Here is a 16,084-nt window from a genome sequence, read left to right as displayed (position 1 = left end):
CAAGTTGGTGGGAGAGAGTTGGGCACAATGACGCACCAAATTCCCTATTTTGGCTTTGCGATTGCTTGCTTGTTAAGTATAACATGTCTTGCAACTATCCAAGCTCAACCAGTAGTTAGAGTAGAGCAAGGCCTGTTGATGGGTAAGACTGTTATGTTCTCGGAACAAGAGTATATCAATATCGATAGAGAATTAGATGTGTATGAAGGAGTGCCGTTTGCTGAGCCACCAGTAAGATTTGAACATCCAGTGAAAAAGATGACCTGGGATGGAACTTATAATGCAACTTATGTGAGACCTTCTTGCTATCAAGATTCTCTTTTTTCTCGCGCAGATGGATTAGAAGTTAGTGAGGATTGCCTGTACCTGAATATGTATGTACCTCATGGGGTGAGTATGCTAAATATCATTATGTTATCGTTGCTAGCACCACACACCGACAACGACTGGTAAATAATCACATTGTACAGCAGAGAAACTAAAGTCAATACCCGGGATCGATACACATGTATGTACTATGCACGATTTGATACAGACGATAAATCTTTGGATACGGGGGCAGAAATGATGAATATCTCCCGTAATTTTTTTAGTCTAAAGAAGCCAATTTCAAGGCTTGCACTTGAATATATGTGTTGAAAGAATATGATAATCATTAGCTTGCGTATTGAGAAAGAATCGTGCGTTTTGAACTCAAAACTGACAAAAATTCTGATTTTATATGTGCCGAACAAAAAACCCGACAGCTGCCCTCATTCGTAAACACTCGGGTCATGAAAATACACGATACTATAGCGCAGCGTAGGCCACTGGTGGAAGCAGTCTAAAAGCAGATGAAGTCATGACGTATACTGTGCTCACTGACATCTACAGAGGTCAGCCACCAGGCTATTGTCAATAGTCTTAGTCTGATGTCCCTCGGTCTATTATGCGTCTCAAAACTATTAAACAGGTCGGAACAAAATTATGGCCATGCGTGGCTGTGGATTCAACTTTACCATCATGGCGATTTCTGCCATGAATATATCGGGGCGATGATACTTTGCACCTTTGTACCATGCGATGCGTATTAAATCATGATACTTACTATTTAGTAATAATTGGTCTGACGGTCGTTGTTATTCGCTGTCGTAGTACACGTTACAATATGACCGTTGCTAGGCCAACTGGATCACGCTTTCTTTGTTACGAACCACTGATCGAAATGATCACAACACAAAGCCTATGGCATATCAAAATTCGGAGCAGGTGTATGAGTCCAGGCTTGGAGCAGTAACCAATGGTTACTAACGTGCATGCCTAGATTTCATTATCATTAAGGTATAGGACTTTTTATTTTTTCGGAGAAGAGCAGGTAGGGCAACTACCTGATTATATTTCTACATGTTCAAACTACATACTCTGAAAATTTTAGAAAATTCGCACGAGTCCGTTTTTTTTAAATCACATTTTTGTTCCTAAATTGAGGGTTATAGCGCCCTCAACGGGCACTCTCTCCATAGGGCTACATGTAAAGACCAGTTATAGACAAATGGCCCTAAAATAAAACGGACTCATGCGAATTTCCTCAAATTTTGCATATGATGTAGATTTAACATCTAGAATGTAATGCAAGTGATGTCGTTGCTGCTCTTCTAAATTCATTTTTAAAATGTCCGCCCCAGACCAAGGTGTGCACTACGACAGCTAATTGTGGATAGACGACAAAATACACAGACCATTCACAAACAGGCGAAGTCCAGCATCATCTGTTGATGAGGGCCAATGGTTCCATGAAGCACGCGCACGAAAACGACACCAGTTCTGTGCATGTTACCGTCATTCTTTATTCAAAACACGGTGACATATCATGAATATAGACACCATAGATTGAGGGGACAATAAACCCTCATACAGCCCCATGATAGGCACGAACGGCGCGTGTGTAACGGTTTGCGTGATATGTTAGACACGAGCATTCGAACGATCTATCTGCCCTCATGAATATTCGAAAATTCTCAGCACGGGGACTTTGATTCTTGGCGAATTGTCCGTACATTCTTTGTCTGTGTTATAATGAACGCAGTCACATTGACCAACATATCCATCGTCATCCGTCATCATCACCTGCACCAGTAGTAGCTTTTGGTAGCAGCAGCACAGCACCACCACTTCCACACGCAGCGGTTGCGACACGGTTTTGAAAGTGGGGGCGGTCAGTGGCGGATGTAGAAAATGTATTAATTGCCACAATGCGGCCATCTCGTCGCGCACGACGTAGGGTGTGTGTGAGGAGGGATGCACCCCCTCAGAAATGTATTGTCCCTGGTCTATGAGAAGTATCGTTTGTCGTTATTTTCAAATTCACCGTTACTTTAAAGCTGTTCAGTCTTTATACAACAAACATACAAATTTGAGTGCAGGTTTTTCAAATGTCGAAAGGAAATGTATGCAAAATTATTGAAGTGGAGTTAATTACAACTTAAATATCCAGTAAGTTGAACATATTGGGAATAGAAAAACTGGAGCTGTATTCAAAAGAGGTATCAAGGACTTTTTAGAAAGTTTGTTTGAACCGTAAAAACAAATTGAAATAACTCAAAAATCATCAACCACGATTTAAGTTAAAGTCAATTTTAGATCTGGTGTCTTAACTGCGCATTTTGTGCTCTCATTCAAATTAGGCCTCACTTGCCCCTCGTGAACAAAATTATCTGTATGTATCTTACTGATAGATTACCAACGCAGCTGTAATGGTATGGATTCATGGTGGTGCTTTTTCATCAGGCTCTGGTTCACAGGACGACTACAATGGTGAAGTATTGAGTGCTGTTGGTGACGTCATACATATCAGTATTAACTATCGTGTGGCTACATTTGGGTATCTGACAACAGGTAAAGTGCGTGCACGTATCGAGTAGGAGAAGTGTTATTATTCAATGATAGGGGAAGAAGAATTAAGTACAGTTTGACCAGCTCGTAATCGGCGGGCCTTATATCATCGCGGATTAATATCAATATAATAATTGTGACAATAGTTTCGTGACATCTCGCCAGAAGCATCACAATTTATCAACTGAAGTCCTATACTTCGTCTACTTTCTTTAACACGAACGATATTGATCAAAGAGGTCAACTATATCACTCTTAACGTTGGTCTACTTTTCGGCGTAGTGGTAAAATCCTAATAATTCCCGCCGATTACGAGCTGATCAAAGTATAGAGACTGTTATTAGCTTCGTGAGTCTATTTTATTCTCGTGAATATGTCAAATCCGAACTACATTGATAGCGATGCCACCAATAGAACGAGAAGATTTGCCCCTTCATTTTGCATACCACTTTGCCAAAAAAAATGCAATTGGCCCTCTTAAATAAACTGATGTCAGATTAACTAATCTGTGAACGGGGTCTTACATCGAATTTTCTTTACTGAATAGTTAGAATTGAATTTGGTTAATTGCATTGCATGGAAAAAGATACAACTTCTCGAACATGAAAAGACAAGGCGAGCCAGAATCAAATTCTCTGTAGATGACCATTATACTCATGAGTAGACAAGTATAGTTTTGTGTAATAATAAATGAACTAACATTATTTCGTAAATTGTTTTGTTGTAATAAAGGTGATAGTATTTTACCAGGCAACTATGGTATGATGGATCAAGTTGAAGCTTTGAAATGGGTTCAAGCAAATATCCACGGTAAAATGATCCTTTGTTGTTAATAATTTAGCATACAATACACAACATAATTTTGTTTTATACGATAAAAAAGGCAAACCATTGTAATCTTTTCATCAATGTTCAGTTTTATAATAGATAAAATAATAGATAAAATAAAATTCGGCAAACTATTTGTTTGTATCAAAAATGCGTATGTTTTTTTTTAACAAAATGGTGTCAATTCTGTGTTCTGATTTAGCATTCGGTGGAGATACGAACAAAGTGACAGTTTTTGGCGAGAGTGCAGGGTCGGCTAGTGTCAGCTACCTACTACTCTCCAAGCTGACTACAGGACTCTTCAAACAAGCTATTATGGAGGTATACTGTTTATTCAGTTCATAGTTTAGTTTGGGCAGAATGTATACAATAAGTAATGGCACTTTAAAAAAACACGAACTGAAATACCATATACTCACAACGCTAATAGTGGATGGCTATTGTTATACAAGACACACAAAGTCACTTAATTAGGCATTGGAAACGCTCGAATTCGGTGTTGAAATTAGTAAAAATTTTAGCTACACCTTTTCACTTGATAATTGATTTTCTCGGTCAAATGAAAACCAATAATTTTCTTTTCTTTGATAAATGTTAAAAAAACTATAATGTTTGACACTGTATTTTTTTCAAGTCCTGATGTTAAACTTAGCTGTGAAATTTCTAGTGTACAATTGTCGATTTTCACAGGTTCAACTTGCCACCATAAGCTTTTTTGGGGTCAACGTTTTTGCTTTTCAAAGTAACATAGTTCGTAATGAAAAGGTATTTTCCAACTTAATAAAGTACATTAAATAGGGTGGTTAGTAGCGTCCTGAGTGCATAGCCAACAGCTGCCATCATTCGCCTAATATCGCTATGGGCTCATTTGACATAAATGAAATTTTAGGCACAAACTAAAAGTGCCCTCCTGTAACAATCCTACCGGCAAATAATGGTATGGACCCTCTTATTGAGATTTTCAGTGGAAGGAGCTATCTATGTGCACATGAAATTTTCAACGAAGGCAAAAAGACCCTATGTGCGCCATTAGGCGAATCTTTACGGTATATGAAAACGATGAAAACCTGGTAAGGGAAGGAAAGTTTATGGAATTGTAGAAATGTCTGCTTTTTCAGCAATCTATAGTAACAGATCATATCTATAATCTACACGTTGTAACGAATCTCAATCGTAATCATAAATTTGCAGACAACTGCGACGACCACTTAGGATGATGATAACGGGGATATTCCATGAGTACATAGAGTCCTTAAAGTTAACTTCAAACAAATTGTCTTTTGAAGAAACGTTTCGGTTTAGATAGTGACATCGATTCCACACGCATATCCTGAAAGAAATACTTAACATGATTGACGTTTTTATATAAATTTTAAACCTAGATTTATGCTTTCTGGGGACGTTCCAGGTCCCTGACAGCACACAGAAATAGCTACATTTGTTTTTTCAATTCATCGCAGAGTGGAACTGCCTTATCGCCCTGGGCATTTCAAGAAACCAGTCAAGGACGAGAGATAGCGTTTAAAATTGGAGCTGAATTGGGGTGCACTGTCACTGATACTACTCAGCTACGTCAATGTCTACGAGACGCCACCACTAAAGAACTTTATGATGCGGGTGTAGTAGTGAGTAAAAGTCAAAAATAATCTAATCTTATGGAATAATGAAATGACAATATATATATAATTTTCAAGTGAAGATGTTATACCTGAGTGTTTGAATGATTATGAAAATATATGTGATGTGATCAAGCAAATTCAGTCGGTATTATGAAATATTAATTTTAAGATATAGCCTATTAAACAAAGGAAATATTTCTCTTTGTTTGATGTTGTTTTGGAAACTCTTTAACTCATATCTTTTGAAATGGTTGTCCAATTTCAATGGGGTTTCTGCAAAAAGTAGCTTTGCAAATGCTTATTACAATCCAATAAGAAACTGACAATTGTAAAGGGCCGCCTTCAGACTGATCGTGCTTGTCACACCACATGTGATGCGATCAAGCAAAATCAGTCGGAACTCGGAAATATTAAATTGTCAGTTTCTTATAGGGTAAGAAAAGCATTCACAAAGCTGCATTTTTAGAAAACCCTATTGAAATTGAACAATCAGTTCAAAAGATGTGAGTAATTAAAGTGCTTCCAAAACAACAGGAAACAAAAGGAAATATTTCCTTTGTCTGGCTATATCTCAAAATAAATATTTCCGAGTTCCGACTGATTTTGCTTCATCGCATCACATAATCATATAGATGAATACGCATATTTTAAGCCTTTTAAGTCTTAAAAGCAATTATCAATTCTTAATTAAACAATCAAAACGTCGTTGTGTTAAATGTTCTCAAGTTACTGATATAAGCATTGTCTCCAAACTACAATTTTTTTACAAATTCAACAAGGTCACCGTATATCAAAAATCGAGCCAACAATTGAAGACCTGAGCGCAAGAAGACCGTAAGTCCACTTGGCCCCCTCAACATGTATACAATAAAGTTACGTATATTTTCTTGGGGTTTAATAATGTTTGATACATGTTCCAGGATGAAAACATCATGAAAGGTTGTGAAAGATTAGTTTATACATGTTGAGGGGCCAAGTGGACTTACGGTCTTCTTGCGCTCAGGTCTTCAATTATGTTTCATCCTACAGTCTGGATTTATCTCTGCTCCTTGTATTGATGACTACTTCTTGGAAGATTATCCTTTGAATCTCATAAAAAGGGAGGAATTCCAGAGGAAAAGATTACTGTTAGGAACCAATGCTGATGAAGGATCGTTATTCTTGTTGGTCCTGTATTGGGCAGGTGTTCTAACAGATCCACCATTCATAAGTGAAGAGCAATTTAAAAGGGTAAGACTGTAAGATGATCTCATTTACTATATCGTTTAAGTTATGAAGCTCAACAGGTTCAAGGTCAATTTGCATGTTATACATGGGTGAAAATTAAGGATGGTCCGATTTTCGAGGAAAAAATGGATGCAAGCTGTTCCTCAAATTCAAGGGATTCGGGAAAAGAATACTTTTTACTATTTACTCAGAAGGTAGATGATAGATGAAAACAAATTCCATTGAATCCTATGGAATTCCACATATCTTTTGACTCTTTACAGTGTAACATGCTAACTAGATATCGCACATAGTGCAAACTATTCTTTTTCTAAAAATTAAAATATTGTTTGGCAGATAAGAATTTCGAATTCAGTATACCCAAATTAACAAAATTAAGCCTTTGCCAACTTTTGTGACGCAAACTTGCCGCTGGGATCGCTATTGTTCCAAAATAGAACCAGTATATCTACATAATTTGAGAGGGCAATTGATGATGTAATCCTATTACATCATCACTTCTACGACTAATTAGACCCTCCCTCGGGGCCATGGATAACGACTGGTACTGTAGACTATATAACATTAAAAATCAACCCAATCAGCGCTCACTGGACTTTCGCGTTCACTAATAATATATTCTATATTGCTGCATGGTTCGACTGTATGTGTGATCAGTGGTGTCGATTTGTGGATGAAGAGGAATGGGTTTTTGGCATTGAGAAAACTAAGGGGGGGGGGGTGGTGTTACAGGACTTTGGCATTTTTTCATAGGGCATTATGTAACTATTTATTGTTACATTACCCAGAGATGGAATTAACCGAACCGAGACTGTGGGTCAGTCTACGCGTGCGTTGAACTCAATCACATGACTCAATCCTAACATGTTTTGTTTATTTTTTTTACCCATAATAGGATGTGAAGACTCGTGTAAGCTATGCAACGGGAAATCCCATCATTGAAGATTCAATCTATCAGCACTACTTAGATTGGACAATCCAGGATCAAGGCAACGTCAACTTCTTCAGACCATTTGTTGACATAAAAACGGATGAATCGTTTCCAGCACCTACTGATGTCGTAGCTAGAGCTCATGCAATGGCTGGAGATCAAGTCTACCGTTATGAGGTTTGTGGAATCAAATATGTTGCTTGCAAGTGTTGTTATTTCATCCATGTAATCCACTAAAAATCACTTTAACTATGCTTGGTCAATATCGGTCTGTAAGTATCGTACATTTGCAATTACCCCGAGGTCACACGAGGACTCTAAACAGCCCATTCAACAGTATGATCATGGCGCACAGCGTCATCATCCCTATATATTCGTGTCAAAAATTGCCGTGATAGTACGACGAATCCACTCTTTCTTCAAAAGCTACGCATGCCGATTTTGTTCGAGATAGGCCGAGCGACTCAGGCCATGGAGGTAGTACTACCTTCATGCTCAGGCTAAGCATATCACTTACACTACATGAGATACCGCAGCGCCTTACATTTATACGATCTGCGCATGTTCAGTACCCCCATTATGGCGTTGCCGTTAATTTGATTTGTAGACAGGTAAAATGCAGGTTTTGTTTTCAACACACTAACTGGAAATTCAATACACTAAGCTGCGATTGCTGTTTTCTTTAAACACGTATATTTATAGTATGCAGTTAGATAACGAGATTGCTCTAGTAACCATATGTGACCGTACACCACGAATGAGCCGTAAATGTCCTCAATTGTATTCTGAGTTACAGTGTAAAATGGGCATGAAGGTCATATTCATAGGTACTTCAATTTGGTGCTACGTGTATCTCATTAAATGAGGTACACGTAGCACCAAATTGAGGTACCTATGAATACGACCTTCATGCCCATTTTACACTGTAACTCAGAATACAATTGAGGACATTTACGGTTCATTCGTGCTGTACGGTCACATATTATACTTTATACAGATGACACACGTTCCAACTGTCTCGCTATGGTCGACACTAAATCAAACTATAAATCCTGACTGGCTTGGATCTGGTCACATTGAAGAAGTCCAATTTGTCTTTGGTATACCTTTCACCCGAGTTAAGAAAAGAATGGGGCTGAGTGGACCGGAGAAAGAATTCAGTGTTAAAATGATGCGGTTTTGGACTGAATTTGCCAAGACAGGGTAAATATATATCATTGCTTATTGTTTGAATCCCGTTTTTGTTACGCTAATATATACTGCGCCAAAAAGTATCCTTACACTTAATATATTCTAATTTTGAAACTAAACCATATTTGGATAAATTTATTTGTTTAATAGGTGCACTATTTACTCCGGCACATTATGACACCCCATTGACCATGTTGACTCCAATGTGACTTCAAGCAGCAAAGTTATAAGCATTTGATTAGACGAAGGTCCAGTTTTAAAAGTGACAAATTGGCCTATTCAAAAATCCACGGACTAGACATCTGGTTTGAGAGTGATGAATGGTTAATTTATTCGCGCCTTTAATGTGAAATAAAAGGAACAAGAAAACTGAAACAAAAGAACTGACAAATAAAATGAAAGATATGAAAAGTACAGAGCAATAAAAACTAAAATATAAACTGCTTTAAATATTGAAGAAAATTTGTTGTCCCTTTGTTGCACTTGTTGGGAACTTTTTTTTAAAGGCCAGTTTGTCACTTTTAAAACTGGACCATCGTCTAATCAATTGCTTGTAACTAATAACATCTTGATGTCACACTGGATTCAACGGGGTGTTATAATGTGCAGGATTAGAGAGTGCATCTATTAAAGAAAATAAATTTACCCAAATATGGTTCAGTTTCAAAATTCTATTTTTTTAAGCATAAGGATACTTTTTGGTGAAGTATAGAATGAACTTGAATGTTTACCCATTTACCCAACACACAAGTTAACACAATTCATGACAATGCAGTTTCAAATAAAGCAAATAAAAGTATGTGTCTAATTGAACACACTTTCTCTTTATAATAATATATAATAATTATAAGTCGCATTTACTAAGCACTTTTTAACCCATACAGGGTCTCAATGTGCTTTACAAACCATGAAAAATACAATCTTAAAACTACAAATTATAGCTTAAAAATACAGTTTTAAAAATAAAAAATACACAAAAATATGTATCCATATTTTCTATTTCATGTCACCCTGAATAATACGATTGACTTCTTTTTACCGAATTGACCATTTTGATAATTCCAGAAATCATTTCCATGCAGAAGTCCAGACTTCGTCATCGGCAATTGCTGAGTATAGTTTTCACGAAATTACTGATAATTATGGTAATTTACGGTAGAATTACATATATATTTATTCATAATTTGTTATTAAACAGGACACCGAGTATGTCAAGTGACCCACAGAATGAGATGTATTGGCCTACGTTTACCGTTCCTGAACTCAACTACAAAGTATTGGATCTCAATATGACTACAGACAGAGCTCTAAGAGCCGACTCTATGCGATTTTGGAATGACCTTGTACCAAAGTTAAGAACTTTTACTGGTAAGCATTGTTCATTAATACACTTTTACAACCACTCCAAGCGCATACTCCAGACACTACATTAATCTTCCTGAGGTGAAATCTGGACAATCACATATATGTGATGCGATCAAGCAAAATCAGTCGGAACTCGGAAATAAATTTAGAGATATAGCCAATCAAAGGAAATAGTTCCCTTTGTTTTCTGTTGTTTTAGAAACTCTTTAATTGCTCATATCTTCGGAACTGGTTGTTCAATTTCAATGGGGTTTTCTGCAAAACGCAGCCTTATAAATGCCTTTTACTATTCTGTAAGAAACTGAAAATTTAATATTTCCAAGTTCCGACTGATTTTGCTTGATCGCATCACATATGACATTTGGAATGAACTGCATGCCGATTCTTTGTAGGTATATTGCACAAGCCACTCATCCAACCAAGCAAGTAACAAACACATGGATCTTCCTGATAGTGTTACGTGTAAAACAGTTATGCATGTTGATAATGCCTCTCTGCTGGTTAATTCGTCAGCTCTTATTAGTCTTCAAAATAATCTGAATCACAACATCTGTAGTATTGTTACGAATTGGGTTTGGCATTTTGTACAAGTTTCTCACCCTCTGGTTCAGCACCAATTATTTTCAGGAATACTGCCCTCATTTTAAGTTGGAGGGAGATTTAAATTGGGTTGTCAAGAGAGGGCGACAAAATTTAGTTGGGATTTGGCAATCAATTTTTGGAATCAATATTTTGCACCTGTTTTTTTTCCTTTGTATGCTTGATGGGAGTTCTTAGACAATTTGATTTTTCTCATCAGTCTGAGTTTTGCCAGCTATGCATGCAGATCTAAAGGTAAAGAGTGGTGCATTATTACTTGAGTGATTTTTGGGTATTTGGAGAAATGAATTATTTTTGATATGGGTGAAGCTTTGGCTGTTTAATGTTTGACACACAGGTTGTGTTAACATGACTTGTTGCCTGGATTTTGTTTTTCTTGATGGACAAGATTTTTGTGATGAGTTTGTTATTTTTCTTGAGCTGTTGTTGTTCTGGAGATTGCTGATGACGCCACAGCAGTTTCGAGCAATGGTTGTTCTTTGTTGCTGAGAGTAAGGAAAATGAATTCTCAGTTTTAAATTGTTTTTGAGCCGTCGTTGTTCTTGAGATAGCTGATAATTGGCAGCAGTTTCGAACAAGGGTTGTTCTTTGTAGCTGAGAATGAGAAAATTGTATTCTCGGTTTTAAATTTTATTTTTCTAGAGCCGTCGTTGTTCTTGAGATAGCTGATAATTGGCAGCAGTTTCGAGCAATGGTTGTTCTTTGTTGCTGAGAATAAGGAAATTGTATTCTCGGTTTTAAATTTTGTTTTTCTTGAGCTGTTGTTGTTCTGGAGATTGCTGATGACGCCACGTCAGCAGTTTCGAACAATAGCTGTTCGTTGTATCTGGGAATGAGAAAATTGTATTCTCAGTTTTCAAATTGGTTTTCATTCATTTCTCTAGAGACTAAAATTACTCAGGGTGTTGAGTTGGCAAATTTGTGGGGAAAATTTAGGCTTGAAAACAAATTTTTGCCTGGCAAAATTAGCTGGGCGTGGCAGGTCTAAGCTTGCAAAATTTATTTGCCTAGTAAAATCTGGGCGTGTCAAGTCTAATTAAATTTCATGTTTTTGATTTCCATCAGTTAAATCTTCCCTATGCATTTCAAAATTTGTTTGTATTTTTGGGTTTTCATTCATGCATGCTTAACACATTGAAGGTTACAGCCGGGGGCGGTTGCCGTGTCCTTTGTGAATGTTGCGTTTACGCAGTCTCACAATTTTTTTAGGCTAAAGCGCAACTTGCATTTTTTTCTTTCCGAGGCCGTGGTTTTGTACCTAATCTGACGAAGACTTAGGTTGTCAAACCGGGCTGGCTGGTTGTGATTTGTGTCCTGGGAGCGGGCTTAAAACCTTCAGTGTTTATTGTTGAGAGCATGTAAATGAAAACTAGAAATGCAATCGGTTTTGAAATTAGGTCGCAATTTATTATTTTGTTTTTATTGTCGCGTTTCATCAAAAATATATTTAAAAGGACAAATATTTATTGAAATCTCATGTTTAGGCCTTAGTTAAATTTTTGGGGATGTTAAAATTTAGGGTATAAAATTTCAGCCTGGGAGCTGAGTATGGCTTTCATTTATGACTACCCTACTTGAGATGTTTTCTAAATTTTTGTCTTGCTGGTTTCCTTGAGAGCTGGCAATTTTCTGGACAGAATAACGAAAAGTACTCTTTATTGGAAGTCATGAATGAAAGTCTTGGGTTTTTAGGGTGGTTTAAGTTCTGTGCAAGTTTGAGTCTGCGGTACATACTTGATCTGGCGATAACTGAGTCGTTTTTGGTCCGATGTTGCACTTCATTTTATTCTGGGTCCCATTTTGTTTTAATATTGTTAACTTCTCTGCTCGGAGATAGACCACAGATTAGTTACACAATATGGGTGGTGGCGGCGCTCGGGAGCCGTGGCAGGACTCCCACCGGTATTTAGTTAGGGCGTTAGTGTTTGTGATTTCATTTGGCTGTACGTTTAGTGAATTACGTTTTTTGGGGTAGCGTTAAGCCCCAGTTTTTAATGATTTCCAATTCTCTTGGGGCTGGAAAACTTCTCGAGGCCAGTAGCGGTAGTAACGCTGCGCGGTGTTTATTTTTATTATTTAATGTTAGGGAAAGACGCCATTTTGGATTTTAGTTGGGGCCCAGGATGGGATTGGGGTGCAATTCATCGGATTTGGAGCGATTTACTTGGCCAGATTTAGTACTGATCTGCAGGCGCGATTTTGCAGGGGATTTAGATATAAATTTAAATGGGGGTTTTATAAGTTCATCATTTTCTTACTTGCATGAGATTTCAACTAAATATCTTGATCTAAAAAATAGTGCAATTCATTTTATAAAATTTAGCTGCATAAAAAAAAATGTCTTCAGTGCAGTATACAGACATTAATAAAATATCTGTTTTCCATTAAAATAAAATGTGCAATATTTTAAAATGAGATTTTGATGCTTGTAAAATGAAAGGAAAGCGCAGGAATATAAATTAAAATGATTTTTGCCATTATTTCTTGTTTCATATTGATTTTTATTAGTTGTTAATTAGGCCACAAAATTCCCTCCCCTCTTAAATTTTTGAGGGACTTATCCATTTTATTTCATTCATTCCCTTTTTGTCGGCCACGCTACCCACGGCCAGGGAATTGTCGGACTTCGTCGCAAGTCCGACTTTTAATCAATTTTCCCAAACCCCTGGTCTGTGACAGTATAGCTAAATGGTTTAGAGGAAACTTATGTAAGCAAAACTAAGTTGATGCGTTTTGGTACACCCTACAATCTTAATAAATTCAATAATATTACTTTCATATATGATAGTGAAGACATTGAGAAAATTGATCATTTTAAATACCTTGGTCTTACTTGTGACAGTAAAATGACTTGGTCCCACTATGTTGATTTAATTGCTTTTTTAAAAGATGTGGTGTAATTAGTCGTGTTAAATATTGTATTCCAAATCACATTCTGAAAAAATTTACTGAATCTCTTGTTATGCCACACTTTATTTACTGTAGTCATGTTTGGTCTAATTGCTCTCTCACATTTTCCAGAAGGTTGCATGTTCTTATGAACAATCTTGCTAGAATCATTCTTTCCGCTGACATAAGAACACCTATTGACACATTGATGAACAATCTAAAGTGGCTCAAATTAGATCAAAAGCTCGAACAATCATTTTTTGTAATGTTATTCAAGTGTCTTACTGGGAAAGCTAACGATTAACTTTGTTCTAGATTCCGCTTATAAACCCATTCTATTCATAGTACAAGACGAAATTCTACTAATTCATTTCTTGTTCCTCATTACAGGAGCAACCTTGGTTTTAGAATTTTTCATGTCAGAGCAACTAATCTTTGGAAAAACTCAGTTGACATTAATACGCACTCCAACTTTGATTCGATGTCTATTTGCCAATTTAAAAACTATATTCAGGGTAATTGATCATTATGTAATCATACACGGACTCGTCCATTATCAATGGAAACTAACGGGTGCCTATCATTTTGATAAAGCTTGTATGTGAAATTGTTTATTAACCAATTTCATTATGTACTGTAAATGTTAATCCGTTTTCAATATTCTCTTGTTTATATTCTTAAGTTTAACTTAAGTAGTGCTTTGTCACTGAAAGTATAACGAAAGCGCAAATAAATAAATGGACCAATACTTTGGGAAGAAGAAAGGGCACCTAATAATTGTGAGGCCAAGGGAGTTCCGATGGTTTGGGCATGTGGTAAGATCAAGAATAGCATTTCAGGCACTATTCTTCAGGGGTATGGGCGGATGGGCAGCTGTTGTGAACACCAGAAGATACTATTATTATATACTTTTTGTTATTTTCAGAGGCGCTGCCAGAAGTTGAGCGTGAATGGAAGAAAGAATTCTACAACTGGAAACATCAGGCGATGGAAGACTGGCGGGATGTATTCAACGCATACAAACGCACTACTTGTAATATCGGAGGGTGTACATAAGAAAATAAAATAGCTATGAGCATTAAATTCAATGAACGAATTAATCTTCAAGTTCTGATTTTAAAATATAATCTCTTCTTGTTGGAAAATGACAATCGACTGACCTGACAGAAACACGTATCGCACAATCGAGTATTAATCTTTGATAACATAATCAGCGAGTTTCGTTGGTGGTGTTCTCAGAGCCGGATTTACCATTGGGCCAAATGGGCCTGGGCCAAGGGCCCCAAAATTGCCCGGTACATGTTCCTTTTTAGCCGGAAAGACCATGTTTTGAAGAAAATATGATACAATTACACAATTGTGCATGCATCACTCGCAATGGCTCATACTATAGCAAAATTAACCTTTATTTTTGGCTAAAATTGTCTGAAATTGAATTTTTTGGTGCTTGCGAAATGTCCTGATAAAATCGGAAGAAAATGTGCTCGTCTATCTCTATTGTAATGCTTCTACGGCCACTGTCGATCGCAGTGACGTAACGTGGGTAATCCGATTGGAGGGGTCACCGGGTCTGATTGGGGGGCACAAGCCGATTTTCGGCCATTTTCCTATGGGATTTTTTTAAATTTCAGATCGATTGAAAACTTGACTGCTTGAGTGCCATGCCTTCTTCACGGTGAATTTGGGAGCCTCAAAATTTTGGCCTGGCCCAGGGCCCAGAGAAGGTAAATCAGGTCATGGGTATCTGTTTCTAAATCTTAGTGTTTCAACAGGCACCATTCTTAGCTTGATTTTTTTAAACTCTTATGTTTTCCTTCAAAGTGTTGTGTTTTCGTGTTGTGTTTGGAAATAGAGCATGGATTTCTTTAAATTCTTATGTAAATTTTAAGGTCAAATTCCAAAAACCAAAACAAAACATCACGACGCAGATATTTTCCGACTTCATCATCGTACTACTTGAGTGTCTGTATTATTTGTTTGAGACCTTCTCCAAACGTTCATGCTATTTATTATGTAAAACGGCCATTCCATCTTTATCAAATGTGTTATTTAATGCAGTTGCGTAGCCAGATTTTGATAGGGGGCAAGTTCTTTCCAAGAATCAACAAGATATATTTTAAAGCAGAGCGAAACGATGCCCTGGTGGGGGTCCAGGGGGCTTCGCTCCCGGAAGCTATAAGGTTTTAGAGTTCTGGAGGGCCAATTTTCATGCATGTTTTTATAGCATTTTGTTCCTTTGAAATTGAGGCGTTTAAACACAGATATTCAGTAGACCACTCAAAATGAACCGACGGTCCCGTCTGAACCGTCGGAATTGTCCCTCAAGCCACGCCACTGATTTTAAGCAAACAAAAGGCTATACACAGCATTATGAGTTTTTATACACGTCTCAGTCCAACTGCCTCCATGATCTAGCGGTATAAAGACCTCGATTCATAAACAACGAAGTAACGGATTTGTGGTTCGGGTCACATTAACGTCGCGGAAACTATCACTTATCGGTAAATAATGTATACGTACCCTTAATGTTGACTTCAACATCATCCGTGCATGCTTTTGCGAA

At 37.2% G+C, this 16,084-nt stretch overlaps 1 protein-coding gene across 1 annotated transcript; it reads left to right on the top strand.

The window, feature by feature from the left end:
• The first annotated feature begins 27 nt into the window (after positions 1–27).
• On the top strand, positions 28–14,577 carry LOC140159668 (acetylcholinesterase-like). The gene is made up of 10 exons (XM_072183164.1): positions 28–390; positions 2,715–2,874; positions 3,604–3,681; positions 3,902–4,020; positions 5,160–5,324; positions 6,348–6,548; positions 7,441–7,653; positions 8,474–8,679; positions 9,866–10,035; positions 14,447–14,577. Exons 1-10 carry the CDS (start codon positions 28–30, stop codon positions 14,575–14,577), a joined length of 1,806 nt encoding a protein of 601 aa, XP_072039265.1.
• The last annotated feature ends 1,507 nt before the right edge of the window (positions 14,578–16,084 follow it).

Source organism: Amphiura filiformis, chromosome 8 (assembly GCF_039555335.1).
Source record: "Amphiura filiformis chromosome 8, Afil_fr2py, whole genome shotgun sequence".
NCBI lineage: Eukaryota > Metazoa > Echinodermata > Ophiuroidea > Amphilepidida > Amphiuridae > Amphiura > Amphiura filiformis.
Note: the sequence above shows the minus strand (reverse complement) of the source record. Positions and strands in the feature narration are given on the sequence as shown.

What these genes read in the sequence shown, in the direction of transcription:
- LOC140159668 (XM_072183164.1), top strand. Translation starts at nt 28, where the DNA reads ATGACGCACCAAATTCCCTATTTTGGCTTTGCGATTGCTTGCTTGTTA. An exon ending in GTGAAGAGCAATTTAAAAGG is followed by an intron (nt 6,549 to 7,440) that starts GTAAGACTGTAA and finishes TACCCATAATAG; the next exon opens with GATGTGAAGACTCGTGTAAG. An exon ending in ATCAAGTCTACCGTTATGAG is followed by an intron (nt 7,654 to 8,473) that starts GTTTGTGGAATC and finishes TACTTTATACAG; the next exon opens with ATGACACACGTTCCAACTGT.